The sequence below is a fragment of the Pelobates fuscus genome, chromosome 6 (assembly GCF_036172605.1).
Source record: "Pelobates fuscus isolate aPelFus1 chromosome 6, aPelFus1.pri, whole genome shotgun sequence".
Classification (NCBI taxonomy): domain Eukaryota; kingdom Metazoa; phylum Chordata; class Amphibia; order Anura; family Pelobatidae; genus Pelobates; species Pelobates fuscus.
In genome coordinates this window covers 152,765,496-152,791,268 of record NC_086322.1, presented here as the reverse complement: position 1 = coordinate 152,791,268, position 25,773 = coordinate 152,765,496, and the positions used below count along the sequence as shown (strand labels likewise).

The following is a 25,773-nucleotide window of genomic DNA, read 5'->3' as shown; positions in this document are numbered from 1 at the left end:
GTTTTAACAGAGTCTCTGGTGTGCTCAAAGGTAGCAATTGTTCCCCTTGATGAACTGTAGCTTCCCTCCAAATAGCACTCTCATTGGACCTTGGGAAGGTGGTGGAAACCGTAAGGGAAGGTAAATGGGCCAGAGGGATGTTTGCGGCCAAGCCGGAGTTCCATGTGGTCTATGGACACGTGCTGCTGACAAGTCTGTAATACTCCGACTCTGTGTATAAGCTGTGGACGTGGTAGTGAGAGGCGTTTGCTGAGAAGCATGGATGGGACCGGGACTAAGGGAGCCAGGAGAATTTTATAGTCTTAAACAGTAAGTTTGGGGGTAACCGCCACACCAGGGAAGATGTGTCCAGGGCTGTATAAAGAAAGCGATTTAAGTCCTGCATAGAGGAGAATTGAGTGGTAAAGATGGGATATGTTCAATGCGGTTTAATTTCATTTAACTCTCAGAAATTTTAACAGCCACACTGAAATAAATTGAGCTGTATAAAAGTGGCCACATTGGTTAAAACTTTCAGCTCTTAGTAGATGTCAGTGCATTCACCTGATAAAATCTAAATCTATTTTCCCTGCAATAACTTTTGTGTGTCAAATCTCCTTAATTTCAGGGTTTTCAATTGTGGTTACATCAATCTGGCCATATCTTCAACAGGTAAGTTGTGTGGTGTGATGCATAAAAATTTCATAATCCGCGTGTGTGGAAAGTGTGCATGTAAAACTAGTGGTGGCATAATCTCCATAAATTTTGCGTTAACAGTTTATTTTTCGTATTTATTTTTGTCTAAGGTTGACGTGAGTGCTGATACCAGTTTCCTTGGTTGGGTTATAGCATCGTACAGTCTGGGCCAGATGTTGGCTTCGCCTTTGTTTGGACTTTGGTCCAACCATAGGCCGAGAAGAGAGCCACTCGCCGTATCCATAAGCATCTTGGTAGCTGCCAGTGTCCTGTATGCTTATGTACATGTTCCTGCTTCTCACAACAAATACTACATGCTGATATCCAGGGCTCTAGTAGGATTTGGATCAGGTACATTGTAAATACAAATGTGTTTATAGCACTTCCTGTATTAAGTGCTGCTGTCATGAAAAGTATACCAGTAACTGAAAGATCAGCAACTGAGTGAAAAGCAAATTGTATATACTCTGGCACTTTTCTGGGAATAATTTCTGTACATCACTCAGCCCTCACATGCTCACAGTTCTGATTCTCTTTAGTGTCTGATGTTCTTCATCAATTGTGATCGTTCTTGAGCAGTTCTGTTTATGTTGCATTAGTCTCCATCAAGAGTGGTACCTACCTTGTACAGGGAGCAATAGGGCCACACTAGGAATACAAGGTAAAACAGGTGCTATATATCCAATGACAACATTTTCTTATGTTTCTATAGATGTTCTTCTAGATTTCCCCCTGCATTTAGCTTAATAGCTACATAGGATAGTAAAACTTTAATTAGTCAGAACATCATTTATAAAAAAAATAAACTGAAAACAACTGTGTGCTGGGAGATATACACCCACAAAGATTATGGCTCTTGATGACACTTCCTATAACACAGATCCATATACAGCATAGATACAGAGGGAGGTGTCCAACTAATTATGCTGTGTTAGTAAAGTTTTAAGGCATGTTACCATTCCCCCGTATTGTATAGTTCTTTCCCTACGTATTGCAGAACAGTTTGTCGATCGCTATTGGGAAACACTAATGCTAGAGCATTGAATTGACTTTAACATAGCATCTGCTGGTCAGTGCGGCCCTCTTGGCTTCTTTACTGACTTGTTTTATCTAGTGTTGGGCTTTTGTCTGATGGCATTAAATGTTTTAACACAGCATCTTGCATGTGCATTAGAATAAAGCCCATCATCATTCTTTTCTGATATAGAAAAAAAAAGAAAATACTAATCTTTTGTTTTAACGGTCTGTAAAAAAAAAACAAGGCTTGGTTTTACCATTAAAGTATACTGTTCATCGAGTCTTCCAGTGCAAAACTTCATAATTCTTAAATTTAAGCAGTCAAACTATTTATTTGGTAATGATTTCACAACTTACCAGGAGCCCACAGAGAGTGTTAGTTGATTGTTTGTTTTTAGCTGAATGTAGAAAAGATGTTTTTTTGTGGAGAAGGTGAATAGGGCCCATCATGGACTCAACATAAGTTGTCACACTGTTAGCAAATGTTTTGACAGCTTACATTTGGGGGCTACCAGGGACCTCCTGACACCATAACCGCAAAAGCATGCTATAGTGATTATGGTACTTTGGATGTGGCTTTAATTACCTCAACAATATATTTTGTAATTTCTACTTTTCACTATATTTACTGTTTGTATTATCCCTACAATAACTTTATCTTCTATTCTCTTACAAACCTCTGATTTAAATACATTGATCTTTTTTGATTTACTTTAATCATTAGATTTTTTTTTTGAGGTAGTTAAATAGCTTGCTGAAAGGGTCTGGGTGCACTATCAATCAAACAGCCATTTGAGGCAATTCCTGGATGTTAATGGACTCCAGGTCGCCTAAATGACACTGAATGTCCTCCCACTCTGCATAAGGACACCCAGCGTCATTGAAAACCCAATAGGAAAGCATTATGAGGAGAGCCTAATGCATTCCCACCCTTCCCCCGTTGTATGACATTGTATGGCACTGGGATCGGTTAAGTGTTTAAAGCTGTTTTTTTTTGTTTTTTTTAATGCCTTACATGCTGTGGCGGGGGGGGGGGGGGCTGAGGGGAGGGGGGCGCAGTGTCCCAAAGGGGAGCAAGAGGTCCCTCTAGTGTTAGGAATATATATTTGTATTCCTATCACTTTGATGAAAATAGAACTTTTTGTGAAAATCTATTCTGTCATACTGATGTTTTCTTTTTTCTTTTTAGGAAATGTTGCTGTTGTGAGATCTTACGTTGCTGGTGCCACATCCTTGTCTGAAAGAACAGGTGCAATGGCTAACATCAGTGCTTTCCAAGCCCTAGGTTTTATATTGGGTCCAGGTAAGTCACGAAGCTATCCAAGTCCTTCTCCATGTTAGATGTACTGCCAGGTTTGAACTAGTGTATATCCTAGTGAATGTTGAGGAGGTACAGTCCATGCAGGATTTTGTTCCTCTTTCCCAATGTCGGGAATACTATCAAGGTTTCTCATGAGTGCTCCGGTCTGAATTGATGCTTACTTAAAATATTGTAGAATTGGAACTCTTGGAGACTGGTTATGTTTCTCTCTCTCTCTGTTTTTTCGAATTTCATTTGATGCTAGTTAAAGTATTTGCAATACTTTTCTGGTTCAAATTAAAAACTCCTGTTGAAAATGAGATTGTGATGCCATTATTTCTTAATTTCATTGTCGGTACTTTCAGTTGAATCTCTGATGTTATATAAGATAAGATTTCTTTCTTTATAAATAATGTATTTTCAAATAGATTTCAGAATACGGAAATGTTGTGAATTTAAAAAAAATTGTGAAATACTACTACAATGCTGATTTAATATTAGAGACAATCAGAGCAACAAAACAACTTTATCTTAATGAAGCGGTTTTTGTGTATAGACCATGCCTCTGCAGTCTTGCTGCTCAATTTTCTTGCATTTATTAGTTAAATCAGTTTTGTTTTTCTTTATGCAGCCATATTCATACTTCCCCTGGCTGTGACTGACACAGCCGACACGAAAAACTGTTTGATTTTCAATCAGATGTGACAGCACAGTGTGTATACTTTAGACATTTTTAACTCCTGCTCTGTTATTAGCCTGTTAAAGCATCCTTTGTATGATTAAAGTTCAATTAACAGACTAATAACAGAGTGGGAGATGAGAAATTCTAAATTAAACAGGCCGTGCTGTAAATGAAGCATAAAAACATTGGATATCTTTTTACAGGATATGTGCAGGGAGACTGTGTAGGTAAATTCAAGGGAAAGATGTGACTAGCACTGCATAAACAAAGTGATTTAACTCCTAAATAGCAGAAAATTCAACAGTTATACTACAGGGGCATTACATATACACCAACACCACTCCATTAAGTTAAAGTTGTTTAGGGCTCATCGTGTCCCTTTTATAATTACTCTCAAATAGCATTAGCATCCTCACTTAAAATGGTACTTTAGTACTTTTAGGTCCCTTTTAGAAGTATCCTATTGGGTATACATACCTCAGTCTGATAAAAAGCCCAGGTGTACTATAGCACTATTTGAGCACTCAGACCAGTTGTTCCTACATTCCTGAATAGGGTGACACAGGGTTGTTGGATTATAGTGAGCAATGTGTTTATGGCGTGCTTCATACTAGAGCAAGTCAACAACATAGAGGTTATATGAATGGAAAAAAGATTACAGTGAAACAGACATGGCAGAAGTGGAAACGTTTCTGGATTATTTCGCTCTTCTTGTTCAAAAATGATCATATGATTAGGGTATAATCTAATTAATGAAATCAAAGAATAACCTTTACAAACATCTACTCTACCTCCTCCTATCTTAAAGTATTTTAAGCAAGATATATAACGGCACACGTTCAATAAAAAAAATAGCAAAAACAAAACTTGCTGTCTTCCACTCCTTCTCAGCTTTCCAGGCGTGCTTTACATTAATTGGTGAGAAAGGAGTGACTTTCCAAGCAATTGACCTACAACTAAACATGTACACAGCACCGTCCTTAATGGGAGCTCTTCTCGGTATTGTTAAAGGGACACTATAGTCACCTGAACAACTTCAGCTTAATGAGGTTGTTTAGGTGAGTGCTACAGCTACCCGGAGCCTTTTTCTTGTAAGCACTGTATTTTCTGAGAAAATGCAGTGTTTACATTGGAAGCTTGGAACACCTCTTGTTGCAGTCAATCAGACGGCCACCAGAGGGACTTCCGAGTTCAGAGGCCCTAAAAAGGCCTCTCGTCCGATGCATTCTGGGTGAATGCATCAGACGGGCTATCAGCACACAAAGCACTGTGAACGCGCTTTGTGTGCTGACAGCCTGTCAGCACTGCTGTGGGCGTGGCTTCAGCTGACAGCTGAAGCCCGAACCCACAGGGATGCTGTCTGGCCACAATAGTGGTTGAAGGGAGGGGGGGGACGGACCTACTCTCCTCCCCCCCCCCCCCCCCGGCCCCCACCCCTGAGCGGTGAGTGGGGGCCCTAAAAATAAGGGTGGCACATACTGCCCCCCCGGCCCCCACCCCTGTGCGGCGGGTGGGGGCACTAAAATTATCAATAAGGGGGGACCTATTGTCCCCCCCCGGCCCCCACCCCTGTGCGGTGGGTGGGGGCCTTAAAATAAAAAATAAGGGGGGGACATACTGCCCCCCCCCCGGCCCCCACCCCCACCCCTGTGCGGCGGGTGGGGGCCCTAAAATTCACAATAAGGGGGGGGCCTACTGCCCCCCCCCCCGGCCCCCACCCCTGAGCGGTGGGTGGGGGCCCTAAAATTCACAATAAGGGGGGGGACCTACTGCCCCCCCCCCCGGCCCCCACCCCTGAGCGGTGGGTGGGGGCCCTAAAATTCACAATAGGGGGGGGACCTACTGTCCCCCCCCGGCCCCCACCCCTGTGCGGCGGGTGGGGGCCCTAAAATTCACAATAAGGGGGGGGACCTACTGCCCCCCCCCGGCCCCCACCCCTGAGCGGTGGGTGGGGGCCCTAAAATTATCAATAGGGGGGGACCTATTGTCCCCCCCCGGCCCCCACCCCTGAGCGGTGGGTGGGGGCCCTAAATACAAAGGGGGTGGGGACCCTAGTTAACCCTCTGCCCCCCCCCCCAAAAAAAAAAAACTTATCTCCCTACCTACCCCCTCACCCTAAAAATAATGAGGGGGGACCCTTTAACTAAAAACCTGTAAAGAAAAAAAAAAATAAGATAAAAACAACTTACCATTCGATGTTTTCTTTCTTCTAAAATCTTCTTTCTTCAGCCCCAAAAAAGGCCAAATAAAAATCCATAATAACCGACGCAATAAAAAAAAAAAAAAAAAAAAACCCGAGCGCAAAAAAAATAATCCATCTTCACCCATGGAGGGCTCCGCGCAGACTGAGCTCCGCAGGGCGGGGGAAGGCTTATAAAGCCTTGCCCCGCCCTGCAATTAGGCTAAGAACACTCTGATTGGTGGGTTTAAGCCAATCAGAGTGCTCTTTGTCATTTTACAAGCGTGGGAAAGTTCTTTGGAATTTTCCCACGCTTGTAAAATGACACAGAGCAATGTGATTGGATGGCTTGAAATCCATCCAATCACAGTGCTCTTTGTCATTTTACAAGCGTGGGAAAGTTCTTTGGAATTTTCCCACGCTTGTAAAATGACACAGAGCACTGTGATTGGATGGATTTCAAGCCATCCAATCACATTGCTCTGTGTCATTTTACAAGCGTGGGAAAATTCCAAAGAACTTTCCCACGCTTGTAAAATGACACAGAGCACGGTGATTGGATGGCTTGAAATCCATCCAATCACAGTGCTCTTTGTCATTTTACAAGCGTGGGAAAATTCCAAAGAACTTTCCCACGCTTGTAAAATGACACAGAGCACTGTGATTGGATGGCTTGAAATCCATCCAATCACAGTGCTCTGTGTCATTTTACAAGCGTGGGAAAATTCCAAAGAACTTTCCCACGCTTGTAAAATGACAAAGAGCACTCTGATTGGCTTAAACCCACCAATCAGAGTGTTCTTAGCCTAATTGCAGGGCGGGGCAAGGCTTTATAAGCCTTCCCCCGCCCTGCGGAGCTCAGTCTGCGCGGAGCCCTCCTTGGGTGAAGATGGATTATTTTTTTTTGCGCTCGGTTTTTTTTTTTTTTTTTTTAATTGCGTCGGTTATTATGGATTTTTATTTGGCCTTTTTGGGGGCTGAAGAAAGAAGATTTTAGAAGAAAGAAAACATCGAATGGTAAGTTGATTTTATCTCATTTTTTTACAGGTTTTTAGTTAATGGTCCCCCCTCATTATTTTTAGGGTGAGGGGGGTAGGTAGGGAGATATTTTTTTTTGGGGGGGGGGAGGGTTAACTAGGGTCCCCCCCCCCCTTTGTATTTAGGGCCCCCACCCACCGCTCAGGGGTGGGGGCCGGGGGGGGGACAATAGGTTCCCCCCCCCTTATTGATAATTTTAGGGCCCCCACCCGCCGCTCAGGGGTGGGGGCCGGGGGGGGGGGACAGTAGGTCCCCCCCCCTTATTGATAATTTTAGGGCCCCCACCCGCCGCTCAGGGGTGGGGGCCGGGGGGGGGGCAGTAGGTCCCCCCCCTCATTGATAATTGTAGGGCCCCCACCCGCCGCTCAGGGGTGGGGGCCGGGGGGGGACAGTAGGTCCCCCCCTCATTGATAATTTTAGGGCCCCCACCCGCCGCACAGGGGTGGGGGCCGGGGGGGGACAGTAGGTCCCCCCCTCATTGATAATTCTAGGGCCCCCACCCGCCGCACAGGGGTGGGGGCCGGGGGGGGGACAGTAGGTCCCCCCCCTCATTGATAATTTTAGGGCCCCCACCCGCCGCACAGGGGTGGGGGCCGGGGGGGGACAGTAGGTCCCCCCCCTCATTGATAATTTTAGGGCCCCCACCCGCCGCACAGGGGTGGGGGCCGGGGGGGGGACAGTAGGTCCCCCCCCCTCATTGATAATTTTAGAAAGCGAGCTGAGCTGTCAGTCAGACAGCTCAGCTCGCGAACGCGCATTCCGCGCACATGCGCGGTAAAGCGCTCAGGTTCTTCATAGGGCGGCATTCAATGCCGCTCTATGAAGAACGCGATTGGTCCAGCGCGAAGCCGTCCCATTGGGCCCCGCGATTTCGTCATTTTGACGAAAAAGGGGGCGCGGCCTAGCGGGGAGCTCGGCGCTGGAACGGAGGTAAGTTTTTAATATAAAAACACCGATTTTTTTTTTTTTAATGAATGAAAGTTCATATAAAAGCAAGAAGGAAGGCTGGGGGACCTGTCTTTGTTGCTTTTATATGGTGACTATAGAGTCCCTTTAACATCATACTGGTATTTGCAATATTCAGGTAATCAAGTCAATATTACTTTACAACTTTCTATATTTCTGCTTGCAATTAGTGATCTTCCTACAGACAAAAACATTTTGTATTGCTGTCATTTTAAAGAACTTTATTGCAGATAAAATGAGTCTGTGCCAACATATAAGAAGCAAGGGGAAGGCAGACCAATATAAATATAAGAGTTGACGTAACGAGGAAAGGGTAATCCAAGTGTTGTGTCAATGGTCGTACTAACTATTGATATCACAATTAACTTCTCTGTATGACCATGTTCTTTATGTTATAAAGAAACGACGGACACTTATAGTATTTAATTGTACTTAAACCTGGCACGGACTGCTTTCTCAGCCTGCACTTGAGTATAACTGCCTGTGTGCTATTATTGTATTCATTGTTGCTGTTTCACAGGGAACACAGAGTGGATGAACTGGGAAGACAGATTTCTAATATCAATTATGAAAATGAAGGTAATGCAAACTCTTCTGCCAGATATGCTACTAATTTTGTAACATACATCTGCCATAATTACTGTATACTTTTACAAGTATCATTTTATGATTGTATTGTATGACGCGGGAAATACAGGGTTTCATAGATTGTGTTGCATAGATATTTAGCATTTTGAATTAGAACGTTTCCTAAGCGAGTTTGCTTGTAGGTGGAAAATGCAGAGCTGTACAAAGCTTTCTTTTTTTGCGTTTGTGTTTTGTGATCCATATGGCAAATTGTTTCAGACATTTACTATGAAAGGCTAGGCTCCTATTCAGGAAGGAAACTCAAGCCAAATGCCACTGGACTAGGGAACAAAAAGCATCAAGACTACAGTTCTGTGTGTGGCAGTCATTATAATATTAGGGATGATGTCATTTTTTTGATCCATATTTATTGATCTTACATGGATTGACACCACACACCATCTAATTATTTCCACCTTTTCTCCTATAATTGTTGGCTACTCTTATGAATGTATATCCAATTTAGGATTGGTAGGTGTGGGTAAATAGGGCGCCATTGAAGGATGTTATTACACGTGTCCCTTATAACAGAAATGAGGGGAGTTATCTACATATAATAAAACGTATGGTCTAAGAAACAGACTTCAATTGTAAAGGTTACATAAATGCTAAAATAATGCCGTGTGGGGTGGAGGATTTAAGCTTATAGATCCACTCTGTCTCTTTCTTGGCTAGGGTTTTCGTGGTGTTACCACCTCTCCAATGTGCTGTTACTTTGGCTATGCCTATCAGGGCCGCCATCAGAAATTGTGGGGCCCCTAACAAAGCTCAAGGTCTGGGCCCCCGGTGCCTGCCTCCAAGCCCCGCCTCCAAATCCCGCCCACAGGAATACACACACACACACACAGACACAAAAGGACACAGACACACACACAGAAAGATACACAAATACTGAAACAGACATACACACGTTTAGACACATACACAGATACACACACATACTGACATAGACATACATACACTGCGTGCAGAATTATTAGGCAAATGAGTATTTTGACCACATCATCCTCTGTATGCATGTTGTCTTACTCCAAGCTGTATAGGCTCGAAAGCCTACTACCAATTAAGCATATTAGGTGATGTGCATCTCTGTAATGAGAAGGGGTGTGGTTTAATGACATCAACACCCTATATCAGGTGTGCATAATTATTAGGCAACCTCCTTTCCTTTGGCAAAATGGGTCAAAAGAAGGACTTGACAGGCTCAGAAAAGTTAAAAATAGTGAGATATCTTGCAGAGGGATGCAGCACTCTTAAAATTGCAAAGCTTCTGAAGCGTGATCATCGAACAATCAAGCGTTTCATTCAAAATAGTCAACAGGGTCGCAAGAAGCGTGTGGAGAAACCAAGGCGCAAAATAACTGCCCATGAACTGAGAAAAGTCAAGCGTGCAGCTGCCAAGATGCCACTTGCCACCAGTTTGGCCATATTTCAGAGCTGCAACATCACTGGAGTGCCCGAAAGCACAAGGTGTGCAATACTCAGAGACATGGCCAAGGTAAGAAAGGCTGAAAGACGACCACCACTGAACAAGACACACAAGCTGAAACGTCAAGACTGGGCCAAGAAATATCTCAAGACTGATTTTTCTAAGGTTTTATGGACTGATGAAATGAGAGTGAGTCTTGATGGGCCAGATGGATGGATTGGTAAAGGGCAGAGAGCTCCAGTCCAACTCAGACGCCAGCAAGGTGGAGGTGGAGTACTGGTTTGGGCTGGTATCATCAAAGATGAGCTTGTGGGGCCTTTTCGGGTTGAGAATGGAGTCAAGCTCAACTCCCAGTTTCTGGAAGACACCTTCTTCAAGCAGTGGTACAGGAAGAAGTCTGCATCCTTCAAAAAAAACATGATTTTCATGCAGGACAATGCTCCATCACACGCGTCCAAGTACTCCACAGCGTGGCTGGCAAGAAAGGGTATAAAAGAAGAAAATCTAATGACATGGCCTCCTTGTTCACCTGATCTGAACCCCATTGAGAACCTGTGGTCCATCATCAAATGTGAGATTTACAAGGAGGGAAAACAGTATACCTCTCTGAACAGTGTCTGGGAGGCTGTGGTTGCTGCTGCACGCAATGTTGATGGTGAACAGATCAAAACACTGACAGAATCCATGGATGGCAGGCTTTTGAGTGTCCTTGCAAAGAAAGGTGGCTATATTGGTCACTGATTTGTTTTTGTTTTGTTTTTGAATGTCAGAAATGTATATTTGTGAATGTTGAGATGTTATATTGGTTTCACTGGTAAAAATAAATAATTGAAATGGGTATATATTTGTTTTTTGTTAAGTTGCCTAATAATTATGCACAGTAATAGTCACCTGCACACACAGATATCCCCCTAAAATAGCTATAACTAAAAACAAACTAAAAACTACTTCCAAAAATATTCAGCTTTGATATTAATGAGTGTTTTGGGTTCATTGAGAACATGGTTGTTGTTTAATAATAAAATTAATCCTCAAAAATACAACTTGCCTAATAATTCTGCACTCCCTGTACATACATACTGAAAAACAGATATACATACAAACTGACATACAAACATACATATATACATACAAAAACGTACATACATATTGACATACATACATATTGACATACATACATACTGATATACATACATACATACATACACACACAGATAGATATATACATACACAGATACATACAGACATACTGACATACACACACACAGACATGCATGCGTACTGACATTCATGCTAATAGATAGATATATACATAGATACTGACATACACACACAGACATACATACATACAGACATACACACACACATACAGACATACTGACATACACACACACAGACATATATACATACTTACATACACGCACACATACAGATACACACACACAGACACACACAGACATACATACACATACATACATACAGACATGCATCACACAGACACACATACAGACATGCATCACACAGACACACATACAGACATATATACATAGTGACATACACACACAGACATACATGCATACTGACATACACACACAGACAAACATACATACTGACAAACAGACATACATTTAGACATATATATATACATACTGGATATATAATCCTGATATTTACAGAGTGAGTGTAGCAGGAAGTGGAAAAGAGGGAATAAGACAGAGGGACAGTATTTAAGCTCTAAAACTGGAAGAATAAGAGTTCACCAAATCCTATAAAAACTTGCAAACAGTACACAGTAAATGTGGGTATCCGGGAGCTTAAAAAGTTAAATAACAATGAATAAAAATAAATATAAATATAAAGTGCCGATATGAATTATACTTTTCCTATACCCAAGTATGCAAATCGTTAAAGACATATAGGGAACAGCAGATACATTGCTTCTCAGTCTCTCAAACCATATAAATATAAAAGTCCATAAGATAATCACTTGAGTAAATATTTCAGTCCCAACAGTGTTAAGAGTCTCTTATTATGTATCATGAACAACCTATGTCCTGCTTGCATAAACAATACAGGATTAGTTAGGTCCTTATATACAGACTGACATATACACACACAGACATACATACTGGCATACATACATACATACATGCAGACACATACATATACATATACACACACAGACATACATACATACTGACATACATACATACATACATACATACATACATATACATACACACAGACATACATACTGACATACATACATACATGCAGACACATACATATACATACACACAGACATACATACTGACATACATACATGCAGACACATACATATACATATACACACACTGACATACATACATACATGCAGACACATACATATACATATACATACACAGACATACATACTGACATACATACATGCAGACACATACATATACATACACAGACATACATGCAGACACATACATATACATATACACACACCTCATTTACCAGCCACCCTCATCTTACCTTTAAGTTGCAGGAGGGTGGCTGGGGATGATGGGAGTGGATGCCTCTGGTGTCCTCTCATCTCATCTCCTCTCAACTCCTCTCCTCTCAACTCCTCTCCTCTCAACTCCTCTCCTCTCCTCTCAACTCCTCTCCTCTCAACTCCTCTCCTCTCCTCTCAACTCATCTCCTCTCTTCTCCTCTCTTCTCCTCTCTTCTCTTCTCTTCTCTTCTCCTCTCCTCTCCTCCTCCCCCCGCGCGGAGTTAGCTGGGAGGAAGTGACCGGCCGTCCTTCCTCCCAGCAGCACTTGCGGTGTAGCCGCAATTTTTTTTAAAGGGGCCCGGTCGCGCAATTACCCGGCCGCAGCGCTGACCGGGCCCCTGAAGATATAGGGCCCTTCGGGTGGCCCTAAATGCTTGGGCCACCTGATGGGCCCCAGTGCAAATGCACCTGCGGCAGTTTCGCCGCTCCACGTGGGGCCCGGGCGGCCGGGCCCCCCAGGGCCGCCGGGCCCGTGACAACTGTCACGGTTGTCACCCCCTGATGGCGGCCCTGATGCCTATGCATACAATGTTTTGCTCAATTGGCTGGAATCTGAAAATTAAGTTTGAGGACTCCAAATACTCCAGTATGCTTGTCAACCTGGGCAGTAATGTTAGAAGATGTGAAAGCATGCCTTTAAGCTCATGGTCTTTCAGTGCTTGACATGATGTTCAGGTCTTAATTACCTGAATCTTTCCATGGACTCTGTGACCGCTTATATTTTCGAAGCCAATTTAAAGTGTTACTCGAAGCACCATGACTAAATCAGTTACAAGAGTTCCATGCTGGCTAATGTTAAATCTCTCTATGGATGGTTAATCTCCGCTGTTCATCAACCAACAAAGTTGGTGTTCCAGCAGAAACAATCCACCGCAGTACCAAGGGGAGACTCCAGGGGCTTAACCCCAAAACACTAAGTGAAGAAAACAGAAAGAGAACACAGAATGCTAGTCACAATGTCAAAAGATTTGTAATTAATGTATATAATAGACTTTTCCTAGACTACAGTAAATCTCCAGGTAAACACAGCTAGCCACATTTGTCTTTTGACATTGTGACTAGCATTCTGTGTTCTCTTTCTGTTTTCTTCACTTAATGTTAAATCTCTGCATATTTGGTGTCTGCCATCAGCGCTCCAATGGTTGCATGGCCCACCCTCTGTGCCGCCCAAGTCCTACCTTCAGCCTGGGGAGTCCCTACCCCTAAAAACACTGTTTTAGTTGTAGTGTCCCATAAATATGCTGCTGAATCTGAATAAATGTTTTGTTTCTGCAGTAACTGTTCCTCTTTTGACTTTCAGAGCATGCAGCCGAAATTAATAGTGAAGAGTCCGTCGACCAAGTTGCTGTTGTCTCATCTAATATACTTTTCTTTGTTATTTTGTTTTGTTTTGCCATTTTTGAGACGTAAGTATTCTGACATTTTGCTTTTTAGCTACGGTGTAGAAACTAGTAATAAAGAGCAATTACATTGTCTTTGGTTGCCATTTAATTAAAAAATGACATTTTTTAAATCAGCTCAGATCAATGTTCTATGTGTGTAAACACCTTGTGTACTGACCACACACATGTGGATTGATGGATAAATTGGTACCTACATGCATAAAATCAAATCAGATGTAGCAAAAGACCGTCAATGAATTCTAGCTTTTTTTCCTCTTGCACTATTGACAACATTGTTAATTGCCTCCCTCGCAGCATTGCCACCCCTCTAACTATGGACATGTACGCGTGGACCCGCTCACAAGCTGTTTTGTACAATGGAATCATTCTTGCTGCTATTGGTTTTGAATCAATGGTTGTGTTCATTGGGGTTAAAATTCTTTCTAAAATGTAAGTTATTTATGTTTTTTCTTGTACAATAGAGAAATAGAAATAATGATAATAAAAGTTACACCACAGATAACCTGTGGCTCACATACATTAGCTGATTACACTAGCAATCTTGTCTGCTAGTGCTAACTCTGTCAATCTGTCCTAATTAATATAATGATACTAGTTTTTAGATTGTGTTAATGTTAAGTAATTTTAACATTACTTTACAGATGCTCATGTTTCTTTCTTTCATGGGTGTCTATTCTTTTGGCTCCCCTGGGTCCCATTGAGAGCAGAGGAATTGTCTTGGGCCGCACATAAAATCTACAATATAATAAGTTATATAATAAAACGTCAAAAGTCCTTTTCTCAAATTTGTTTAGTAGATAACTCCCTTATTTGTTATCCTTTTGTGTGGTTGCCATATTTAAGGATACCAACTTAGGGAGATATCTACTAAACACATACACATGTATATACATTTGAACACATAACCCATCACATACACACACACACACACACACACACAATCACAGACCTATACACACATAATCACATGCATATACACACACATAATCACAGGTGTACACACACACACACATACAATCACAGACCTGTACACACACAATCACAGCCCTATATACACACCGTCACAAATACACACACAATCACATACATATTCACATATGTAGACACACAGACCCACACACACATACTAATTCACACAATCACAGATATATACACACACACACAAAGATACAGATACACAATCACAGACTCACACATACATGCAATCACAGACCTATACACACATAATCACTGATATACCCACATAAATCACAGACCTATACACACAGTCACATGCATATACACACACATAATCACAGGTGTATACACACACACACACACACACGTACAATCACAGACCTGTACACACAAAATCACAGACCTATATACACACCGTCACAAATACACACACAATCACATACATATTCACATATGTAGACACACAGACCGACACACATACTAATTCACACAATCACAGATATATACACACACACACACAAAGATACAGATACACAATCACAGACCTATACACACAATCACACACACATATATACAAATTTGTGGTATCCCTCACAATCTAGTAGGAGTAACAGTTCATATAGCTGCATACAACTGAAAGTACTTTGATATACTTTAATACATAGATCAAAATATGTATAATCTTTAAGGGATGATAAAGATGGGCAAGAATAACAATAAACTCATCAATAGACAGTTGTCGAACAATAATTGTATCATATCGCATATATATACATACAATACACACTCTCACTCACATACATTCAAACAGACAATCATAGACCCACACACAAACATTACATTCATACACATTTAGTACTAACAAGGTCCACCCAGCCTCCCTACCTTGCTCTAGGAGGGCTGGAATGGATCATCTGTCCCTGGTGGCTAGCGGTTGCTGCTGAGATGGGATCTCTGTGCTTTTCTTGCACAGGTCCCTCACTCGCCCAGTAATAATGCCGATATGACGTCAAATCCCTGCAGCCAGCACATTGCAAGGTGCATGAGGGAGCTGTCCAGGAGGAGCACAGAATGTAAACGGCTCCCTGCCTCCCTCGCCACCTGGCAGTGTGGACCACAACCGGCCGTATTGCTAACGGTCCCGGGCCGCGTGTTGGATTGCCCTGATGTAAATGGACCTCCTGCCAAGGTCTGAGCCAAGATAATTAAACAACAGGAAAATCAAATAGCTAAAAACTCGTACAATGCTACCTTTATGCAACCTATATGTAGTTTTTAATTCTCTTCAGAATTATTTAGACATTAAATCATTAAGACGGGCGTATAGATTGAATTTATTCGTTAAGAAGGGCATATGGATTGAAGTTATGTGTTATAGTGAAATTCAGTTTTGAATACAGCTCTTAAAAATTATTTTGATTCTTGTTAATTTATATATGAATTATTTTTACAGCACTGAAGAGCGCATATTACTCCTTGGTGGACTGGTAATAATTTGGGTTGGGTTCTTTATCTTATTACCTTGGGGAAACCAGTTTCCAAAGATTCAGTGGACAGGTAAAGCAACCCTGTTAACTTTGTTAGTAACATGCTCCGCACCTTAAAGAGTGAGACTCCCCATAACTCTTCAACTGTTCTTCTCTTGTTCACAGACATACAGAATAATACAATTTACAACTCCAGCTACTGGCTGTCAAATACAGCAGACTACAGTAATCACACGGTGGAGCCAACTGGGTGCCCTCCTGTGCAGTCATGGTGCTTTTATACGCCTGTCATTCACCTAGCACAGTATCTTACATCTGACATTCTGATAGGCATTGGCTACCCAACTTGTAATGTCATGTCATACACCCTGTACTCCAAGATCATAGGTCCGAAACCTCAGGTATGGCTAATATTCAAAGTGATTATACTGTGTCTTCACAGACATGAGATAAGTACATCTGAAAGTCTAGAGGACATTGTTTCAGAATATTACTAATTTTATATATTTTAAAGAAACACTGTAGCGTTGGAAATCTATAGAAAAATATGCACATCCGGTGCAGGGCAGAAAATGTCCCACACCTGTTGCATTAAAAGGGGGGCTAAGTGGATAAGCAGGGCATAACCCCGAAGTACAAAGATAGGAGAAAAAAAAATGAGAACTGGTCTCAGAAAAAGAACAAGAACAGGACTCACAATGTTACCACTATAGATATTCCGGTCCTTTGTGTAGCAAAATTGAAAAAAAAAAGAAAATGGTATATTATGGCAATGACGTATAGTAGTGCCACAAAACATAAAATGAAAATGAACCACAGATAAACACTTAATTGTGATAGTGTTACACACAGTGAAAAACAAAAGTGATAAAAAAAGGGAACCAATTGCTTTCAAGGATGTACATAAGGATGTACATAAGGTAGTGAAAACACTAGATGTAATATTTAATAGCTTGGGGGTAGATTGTATCATGAATAGATGGTAACCAACAGTTATCCACCTGGCTGTTTGATACAAAAACAGTGTTGCCAGGTTAAACAGTTTTACTTAATAGTATATGTTTCCTTATGAATTCTAGGCTATATTCGGTGCACAGTAGCTATAATAAAAAAAATAGTAAATGAGATAGCACTTTTAGCACCGTTTTAAGACAGATTATAAATCCCTAAGTACTATTCAACATGACAAGAAGCCTCCTAAAAAATATACAATCTAGTATAATTTAGAATAAATGCCGGGGGTAAGAAAAATAAAAATAATAATAAATAAATTTAAAAAAATAATTATTATATATATATATCAGATAATATATCATAGTAGTACTGCATTCGTGTCTAATATACAGCTGCCGCAGAAATAGACAGGGAACCGGGAGGGGAAAAGAGAGTAAAAATGTCTAGCGTGGCAAAATGCCCAATAACGTTGCTTGTTTGCTATATCACCTACACCAATCCATCTCCTCCACCCTCCTTACTCAATTTTGCTACACATAGGACCTGAATATCTATAGTGGTAAGTCCTGGTACCAGTTCTTTGTCTGAGACCAGTGCTCATTTTTTTTATTTTTTTATTTTTATAGGAATACAAATCTAGTCCAGGAATATTTAAATTAGTAATTCAGTTATTTCTCCAATGTTAAATTCTTGTAAAAGTTTAGAAGGAAATTTTAGGATATGAGGAATCCTCATGTTTTTGTTCCTGTTCTGCAGATGCTCGTGCCTTAAGGGGAATTTGCCTAAATACTTTGGGTGCTTTAATATTTAGTATTTTAGTAGAAATTCCCATGAGTGAAAGAAGGTGACCGTTTTGTTCTTAAGCAGAATAATAGTTTTTAATCGGTGTCGTAATTTCTTCCTAATTTCCCTCTGCAGGGAGTATACATGGGCTGGCTGACTGCTGCTGGTAGCATTGCACGTACTCTTGGACCAATATTTGTCAGCCAAATCTACACACATCTGGGACCAAGATGGACATTTGGTATACTTTGTGGTATTGTTGCAGTGTCTATATTACACCTGTCAGTCATCTATAAGAGACTTATTGCTTTTTCTGTTAGATACGGACGAGTATGAAAAGAATTCGCACACTGAAAAGATGGGGGTTTTCATTTGTTTACATACGTAAAGCTGTAAAATACAGAATGGAGAGTATATATATATATATATATTGATATAAATATATTATATTAATATTAATATTATATATTAATTTAAAATAAAATATATATTTTTTTTTTTTTATAAATGAAGTTTGTTTGTGGTTTTAACTTCTTAAAGTGACACCTTTCCACTTTTGCCTGTGTTATAAAAGTTATCCAATGTAAAATGAATGACCTAAATTTAGTTGAAGTTGGTTACACTAAGAAGAATTCTAATAATTGGATGTTCAAGGAAATAGAGCTAGATTGCAAGTCGAACAGCTCAGACAATGGCTCCTTACATCCTCTGTGCTAAAGAAAAAGTGATGATACCAAAATATATTTGCAATAAATTTGCTAATTAGTATGGCTAATTAGTCTACTCCTTAAACTACAAACGAAAATACAATCTATTGGTTTGCTGTACCCAAACAAACGCATACATTATCAGCACCAGTTGGCTTTATGTAAATGATCTAAACAATTCAAAAGTTGCCACTCCATAAGGCTCCGGCCTAGATTACCTTGTTAATGCATAGAACTGTGCACTCTAATGGTTTGCCCCCAGAATTGCTCTCAGCCCAAGCCAAACTGGGTCAACATCCGACTAGTTGTGAAAATTTCCTTTCGATTTCATTTTTAAACTCACGCTGAACGTTTTGTTAACATACTGAGCGTCATACTCCTTCATGTTATTCATGACGGCCACATAGGTTTTCTAAAGGGGCACCAGATAACACTTGGAAGGTGTTGCACTTACTACACAGCATGCTATAGTTAGGAAATGGGTGTTCTAATATCCATAGATGCTGCAAAACCATTTGACTATCTCAGTTAATTATTCCTTGAGACTGTCTTGCACAAACTTTATTTCCCGAAACAGACACACACTCTGTCTGACAGACTCACACGCACTCACTCACTCTCCCTCCTCTGCCCCCTTCCCCCCATTGTAGCAAATAAATTACAATTTTACAGTTGATAAAATGTTTAATTTTGAACATTTCAACTTTTAAATCAGCCCAGACCACATAACCCTAAAGAAATGGCCTATGTGCAGTGGACCTGTTCTTTTAACCCTGCAATATAAAACATACTGACGTTATCCACTACGCAAACACTCTATTCACTATACAAACACACTACATACATAATGAAAGGAGAATATATGGGGAGGAGAGAGAGCTCCTCACAGTAAGGAGTCAATCTCCTCACCAATACTACATCTTGTGTGGGTATCAATTTCAAGACTTGCATAAAAATAAGTAAAAATAAATTTTATTAGTAGACAAAATAAATAAATAATATAAATATATATATATGATAAAGACCCAGCAGGGTCGAAACGTTGATTTGTTTGTATACCACAGCGATGTATTCTTTTGAATGCAGTAAATAATTTTGCACTATTTCTAAGACCTAGTGTGCTCCCTTCATTACTTCTCTATGTATATAACGCGGGATTGCACCTGGGCTTACAATACTTTAAACTATTTGAACGGAGGAGTGCCTGGCTTGGGAATTTTTTCTATATATATATATATATATATATATATATATATATATATATATATACATGGATCAGTGAAACCACCCAGTAATTCCCAAGTGGTAAATTGGGTTAAAAGAGACTACTAACACTAGAGCTAAATGTAGCAAACAAGGGAGCTCTTAATAGCAATGAAAAGTAACAATCACTGTAGCTACCTAGATTTGCTGACAAAGCATATTCTGTTGCAACAGAGTAGCAACTAGTGTTCCCAATTATACGGATGTACAAGAGAGTAAGTATCAACTGTAGCTAGGGACTCAATTGAAGTGCATAGAATACTATAAAGCCAAAAGAGGGTGTGCTGTGCCCTAACTAAATATAACAGTGTGTAACTGGATGTATAGTCCCCCTATACGTCTTAGAAATAGAAAGCCGAAAGGAAATCCTCACTACGACTTCTAAAGCTAAAGAGAAGACTTAGGGGTATATATAGTGTCAATCAGTTAATTCAATAACCAAATATAAAGCACCCTTATGTATCACTAATGTTTGAAAAATATGTCTTGGTAGGTAGAAATAAGCTAGTAGCCTGCAAAACCCAAACTTTTATGAAAATAAGCTGCTAAATACTAAGTAAAGTAACTTCCCATACAATACAATAAGAACAATGAAAAAATAGACAGTGTAGCGCTTCTATAAGTGTATAATAAAAGTAGTTACCTAAAAGGTAGATGGTAGTCTACACCCAAAATACCGAATTATGCGTGTAATGAGTCAAAATGGGATCGGGTTCTGTAACAATGTAAAAGATATCCACATAGTGTAAAATCGTACTAAAACAAAATAGGTTTAAAAGTAAACATAGGAACACTCACAAACATAGAGCTATAAACCTAGCTCTGGTGTGGATGGCTTCGGGTCCGTTTAGGCGACCCACCCCTATATTGAAATGTTGTGTGTGGTCCTAAAGAATGGAGACCACAATAGGGTAGCACAGTATGAATCCAAAATATGTTGGAGGGGTATGTAAGAATTATACTTACAAACCTAGAGCCCCTATGGCTCTGCAGTCTTGTAGTGTGTAGTAAGGGACTACACTCCCTAAGATGCAAAGGGGTGGGTCGCCTAAACGGACCCGAATATTTTGTTTTAGTACGATTTTACACTATGTGGATATCATTTACATTGTTACAGAACCCGATCCCATTTTGACTCATTACACGCATAATTCTGTATTTTGGGTGTAGACTACCATCTACCTTTTAGGTAACTACTTTTATTATACACTTATAGAAGCGCTACACTGTCTATTTTTTCACTACATAAAAACACACTACCATATTCAAAAACCACAATACAGAAAAATGCACGCCTGCATTCAAATGCCAATACGTGCAAAAACACCCGTACTTTCACTCACACATACTCCATACACAAACATGCTTACATTCAAACACAAAACACAAAAACACTGCTCGTACTACATACACCAGGGGGGGGGGGGGGGGGGGGAGGGAGGTGAGGTTACAAACATAGGATCCGCCCCAGTTGCCAAATGCTCCAGGTACACTCCTGAGTGGAGGTATCCCATGGCTGTAAGGTAAACACTGCATTTTTTTCTGAAAAGACAGTGTTTACTGCAAAAAGCCTGAAGGTAATGATTCTACTCACCAGAACAAATACAATAAGCTGTAATTGTTCTGATGACTATAGAGTCCCCCTTTAAGACAAATTTTCCTATTTTGACTTTCTTGCAAAATCCTTTTGTCTATACCTTGTAATTACAGATTTTTACTTCAGTTATGTTGTCCATTTAGTTTTTTAAATAAATTGTTTATTTTAAGAAACTTCTAGAAGTTTAGATGTCAGTTATGCAAATTATTACTCCTTTAAAGTCTTTAAAGGACCATTATAGTGCCAGGAAAACAAACTAGTTTTCCTAGCACTATAGGGTCTTTAGGTCTCCCCAATTCAATTACTCAATGTTTTCCTATGGACGTCCAGCGTCTTCTCACTGTGATTTTCACAGTGAGAATCGCGGAAGCGCCTCTAGCAGCTGTCAGTGAGACAGCCACTAGAGGTTGGGTTAACCCTAGTGTATACTTAGCACTTTCTCTGAAACTGCTATGTTTACAGCTGCAGGGTTAACACTAGAGGGACCTGGCACCAGACCACTTTATTGAGCTGAAGTGGTCTGGGTGCCTATAGTGGTCCTTTAATTCCAGCTTTAGTAAGGTCTTGGTTATGTTCTGTGCAACAATGTCATGGGAATAAGTGTAGTAATATAAGTTTTGGGCAAGTCTTTAGATTTGTTACTTAAAGGGACTCTATAGTCACCATATAAAAGCAAGAAAGACAGGTCCCCCAGCCTTCCTTCTTGCTTTTATATGAACTTTCATTCATTAAAAAAAAAAAAATCGGTGTTTTTATATTAAAAACTTACCTCCGTTCCAGCGCCGAGCTCCCCGCTAGGCCGCGCCCCCTTTTTCGTCAAAATGACGAAATCGCGGGGCCCAATGGGACGGCTTCGCGCTGGACCAATCGCGTTCTTCATAGAGCGGCATTGAATGCCGCCCTATGAAGAACCTGAGCGCTTTACCGCGCATGTGCGCGGAATGCGCGTTCGCGAGCTGAGCTGTCTGACTGACAGCTCAGCTCGCTTTCTAAAATTATCAATGAGGGGGGGGGACCTACTGTCCCCCCCCCGGCCCCCACCCCTGTGCGGCGGGTGGGGGCCCTAAAATTATCAATGAGGGGGGGACCTACTGTCCCCCCCCGGCCCCCACCCCTGTGCGGCGGGTGGGGGCCCTAAAATTATCAATGAGGGGGGGGACCTACTGTCCCCCCCCCGGCCCCCACCCCTGTGCGGCGGGTGGGGGCCCTAGAATTATCAATGAGGGGGGGACCTACTGTCCCCCCCCGGCCCCCACCCCTGTGCGGCGGGTGGGGGCCCTAAAATTATCAATGAGGGGGGGACCTACTGTCCCCCCCCGGCCCCCACCCCTGAGCGGCGGGTGGGGGCCCTACAATTATCAATGAGGGGGGGGACCTACTGCCCCCCCCCCGGCCCCCACCCCTGAGCGGCGGGTGGGGGCCCTAAAATTATCAATAAGGGGGGGGGACCTACTGTCCCCCCCCCCCGGCCCCCACCCCTGAGCGGCGGGTGGGGGCCCTAAAATTATCAATAAGGGGGGGGGAACCTATTGTCCCCCCCCCGGCCCCCACCCCTGAGCGGTGGGTGGGGGCCCTAAATACAAAGGGGGGGGGGGACCCTAGTTAACCCTCCCCCCCCCCAAAAAAAAATATCTCCCTACCTACCCCCCTCACCCTAAAAATAATGAGGGGGGACCATTAACTAAAAACCTGTAAAAAAATGAGATAAAATCAACTTACCATTCGATGTTTTCTTTCTTCTAAAATCTTCTTTCTTCAGCCCCCAAAAAGGCCAAATAAAAATCCATAATAACCGACGCAATTAAAAAAAAAAAAAAAAAAACCGAGCGCAAAAAAAAATAATCCATCTTCACCCAAGGAGGGCTCCGCGCAGACTGAGCTCCGCAGGGCGGGGGAAGGCTTATAAAGCCTTGCCCCGCCCTGCAATTAGGCTAAGAACACTCTGATTGGTGGGTTTAAGCCAATCAGAGTGCTCTTTGTCATTTTACAAGCGTGGGAAAGTTCTTTGGAATTTTCCCACGCTTGTAAAATGACACAGAGCACTGTGATTGGATGGATTTCAAGCCATCCAATCACAGTGCTCTGTGTCATTTTACAAGCGTGGGAAAGTTCTTTGGAATTTTCCCACGCTTGTAAAATGACAAAGAGCACTGTGATTGGATGGATTTCAAGCCATCCAATCACCGTGCTCTGTGTCATTTTACAAGCGTGGGAAAGTTCTTTGGAATTTTCCCACGCTTGTAAAATGACACAGAGCAATGTGATTGGATGGCTTGAAATCCATCCAATCACAGTGCTCTGTGTCATTTTACAAGCGTGGGAAAATTCCAAAGAACTTTCCCACGCTTGTAAAATGACAAAGAGCACTGTGATTGGATGGATTTCAAGCCATCCAATCACATTGCTCTGTGTCATTTTACAAGCGTGGGAAAATTCCAAAGAACTTTCCCACGCTTGTAAAATGACAAAGAGCACTCTGATTGGCTTAAACCCACCAATCAGAGTGTTCTTAGCCTAATTGCAGGGCGGGGCAAGGCTTTATAAGCCTTCCCCCGCCCTGCGGAGCTCAGTCTGCGCGGAGCCCTCCATGGGTGAAGATGGATTATTTTTTTTGCGCTCGGGTTTTTTTTTTTTTTTTTTTTTATTGCGTCGGTTATTATGGATTTTTATTTGGCCTTTTTTGGGGCTGAAGAAAGAAGATTTTAGAAGAAAGAAAACATCGAATGGTAAGTTGTTTTTATCTTATTTTTTTTTTTCTTTACAGGTTTTTAGTTAAAGGGTCCCCCCTCATTATTTTTAGGGTGAGGGGGTAGGTAGGGAGATAAGTTTTTTTTTTTTGGGGGGGGGGGCAGAGGGTTAACTAGGGTCCCCACCCCCTTTGTATTTAGGGCCCCCACCCACCGCTCAGGGGTGGGGGCCGGGGGGGGACAATAGGTCCCCCCCTATTGATAATTTTAGGGCCCCCACCCACCGCTCAGGGGTGGGGGCCGGGGGGGGGCAGTAGGTCCCCCCCCTTATTGTGAATTTTAGGGCCCCCACCCGCCGCACAGGGGTGGGGGCCGGGGGGGGACAGTAGGTCCCCCCCCTATTGTGAATTTTAGGGCCCCCACCCACCGCTCAGGGGTGGGGGCCGGGGGGGGGGGCAGTAGGTCCCCCCCCTTATTGTGAATTTTAGGGCCCCCACCCACCGCTCAGGGGTGGGGGCCGGGGGGGGGGGCAGTAGGCCCCCCCCTTATTGTGAATTTTAGGGCCCCCACCCGCCGCACAGGGGTGGGGGTGGGGGCCGGGGGGGGGGCAGTATGTCCCCCCCTTATTTTTTATTTTAAGGCCCCCACCCACCGCACAGGGGTGGGGGCCGGGGGGGGACAATAGGTCCCCCCTTATTGATAATTTTAGTGCCCCCACCCGCCGCACAGGGGTGGGGGCCGGGGGGGCAGTATGTGCCACCCTTATTTTTAGGGCCCCCACTCACCGCTCAGGGGTGGGGGCCGGGGGGGGGGGGGGGAGGAGAGTAGGTCCGTCCCCCCCCTCCCTTCAACCACTATTGTGGCCAGACAGCATCCCTGTGGGTTCGGGCTTCAGCTGTCAGCTGAAGCCACGCCCACAGCAGTGCTGACAGGCTGTCAGCACACAAAGCGCGTTCACAGTGCTTTGTGTGCTGATAGCCCGTCTGATGCATTCACCCAGAATGCATCGGACGAGAGGCCTTTTTAGGGCCTCTGAACTCGGAAGTCCCTCTGGTGGCCGTCTGATTGACTGCAACAAGAGGTGTTCCAAGCTTCCAATGTAAACACTGCATTTTCTCAGAAAATACAGTGCTTACAAGAAAAAGGCTCCGGGTAGCTGTAGCACTCACCTAAACAACCTCATTAAGCTGAAGTTGTTCAGGTGACTATAGTGTCCCTTTAATTAGGTCTAAAGGTGCTTAAGAAATGAAAAATATTTTTAAAGTGATATGTTGGAGGTTTACATTATTTGTTTGGGTGGAGGCAAGAAAATTAGTATATATATATATTTTTTTTTTTTGTATCTGCATAAGTCTGAAATATGGCTGCCAATACTCATGAAGCAGACTGAAATAAGTTTAAAAAGAAACGGTCACCACTTACCTGACCCCCTGCAATTTCCTTACAGCGATGGGTGTTATACTTCTGTAACCACCCACCT

General features: G+C 42.2%; 1 protein-coding gene across 2 annotated transcripts in view; it reads left to right on the top strand.

Moving 5' to 3' along the window:
* MFSD8 (major facilitator superfamily domain containing 8) overlaps positions 1 to 18,445 on the top strand; it is a 39,725-nt gene extending 21,280 nt beyond the window's left edge. Inside the window, exons 4-14 of one of the 2 annotated variants that reach the window (XM_063458425.1) lie at positions 608 to 651; positions 786 to 1,026; positions 2,882 to 2,995; positions 4,566 to 4,683; positions 7,949 to 7,975; positions 8,378 to 8,436; positions 13,756 to 13,861; positions 14,153 to 14,287; positions 16,269 to 16,372; positions 16,468 to 16,703; positions 18,175 to 18,445. In XM_063458425.1, the coding sequence (XP_063314495.1) occupies positions 608 to 651; positions 786 to 1,026; positions 2,882 to 2,995; positions 4,566 to 4,683; positions 7,949 to 7,975; positions 8,378 to 8,436; positions 13,756 to 13,861; positions 14,153 to 14,287; positions 16,269 to 16,372; positions 16,468 to 16,703; positions 18,175 to 18,375 (1,385 nt within the window). In that variant the 3' untranslated portion in view covers positions 18,376 to 18,445. The remainder of the gene's footprint in view (positions 1 to 607; positions 652 to 785; positions 1,027 to 2,881; positions 2,996 to 4,565; positions 4,684 to 7,948; positions 7,976 to 8,377; positions 8,437 to 13,755; positions 13,862 to 14,152; positions 14,288 to 16,268; positions 16,373 to 16,467; positions 16,704 to 18,174) is intronic. The other variant, XM_063458426.1, reaches the window with a different exon arrangement.
* Positions 18,446 to 25,773: the final 7,328 nt, after the last annotated feature.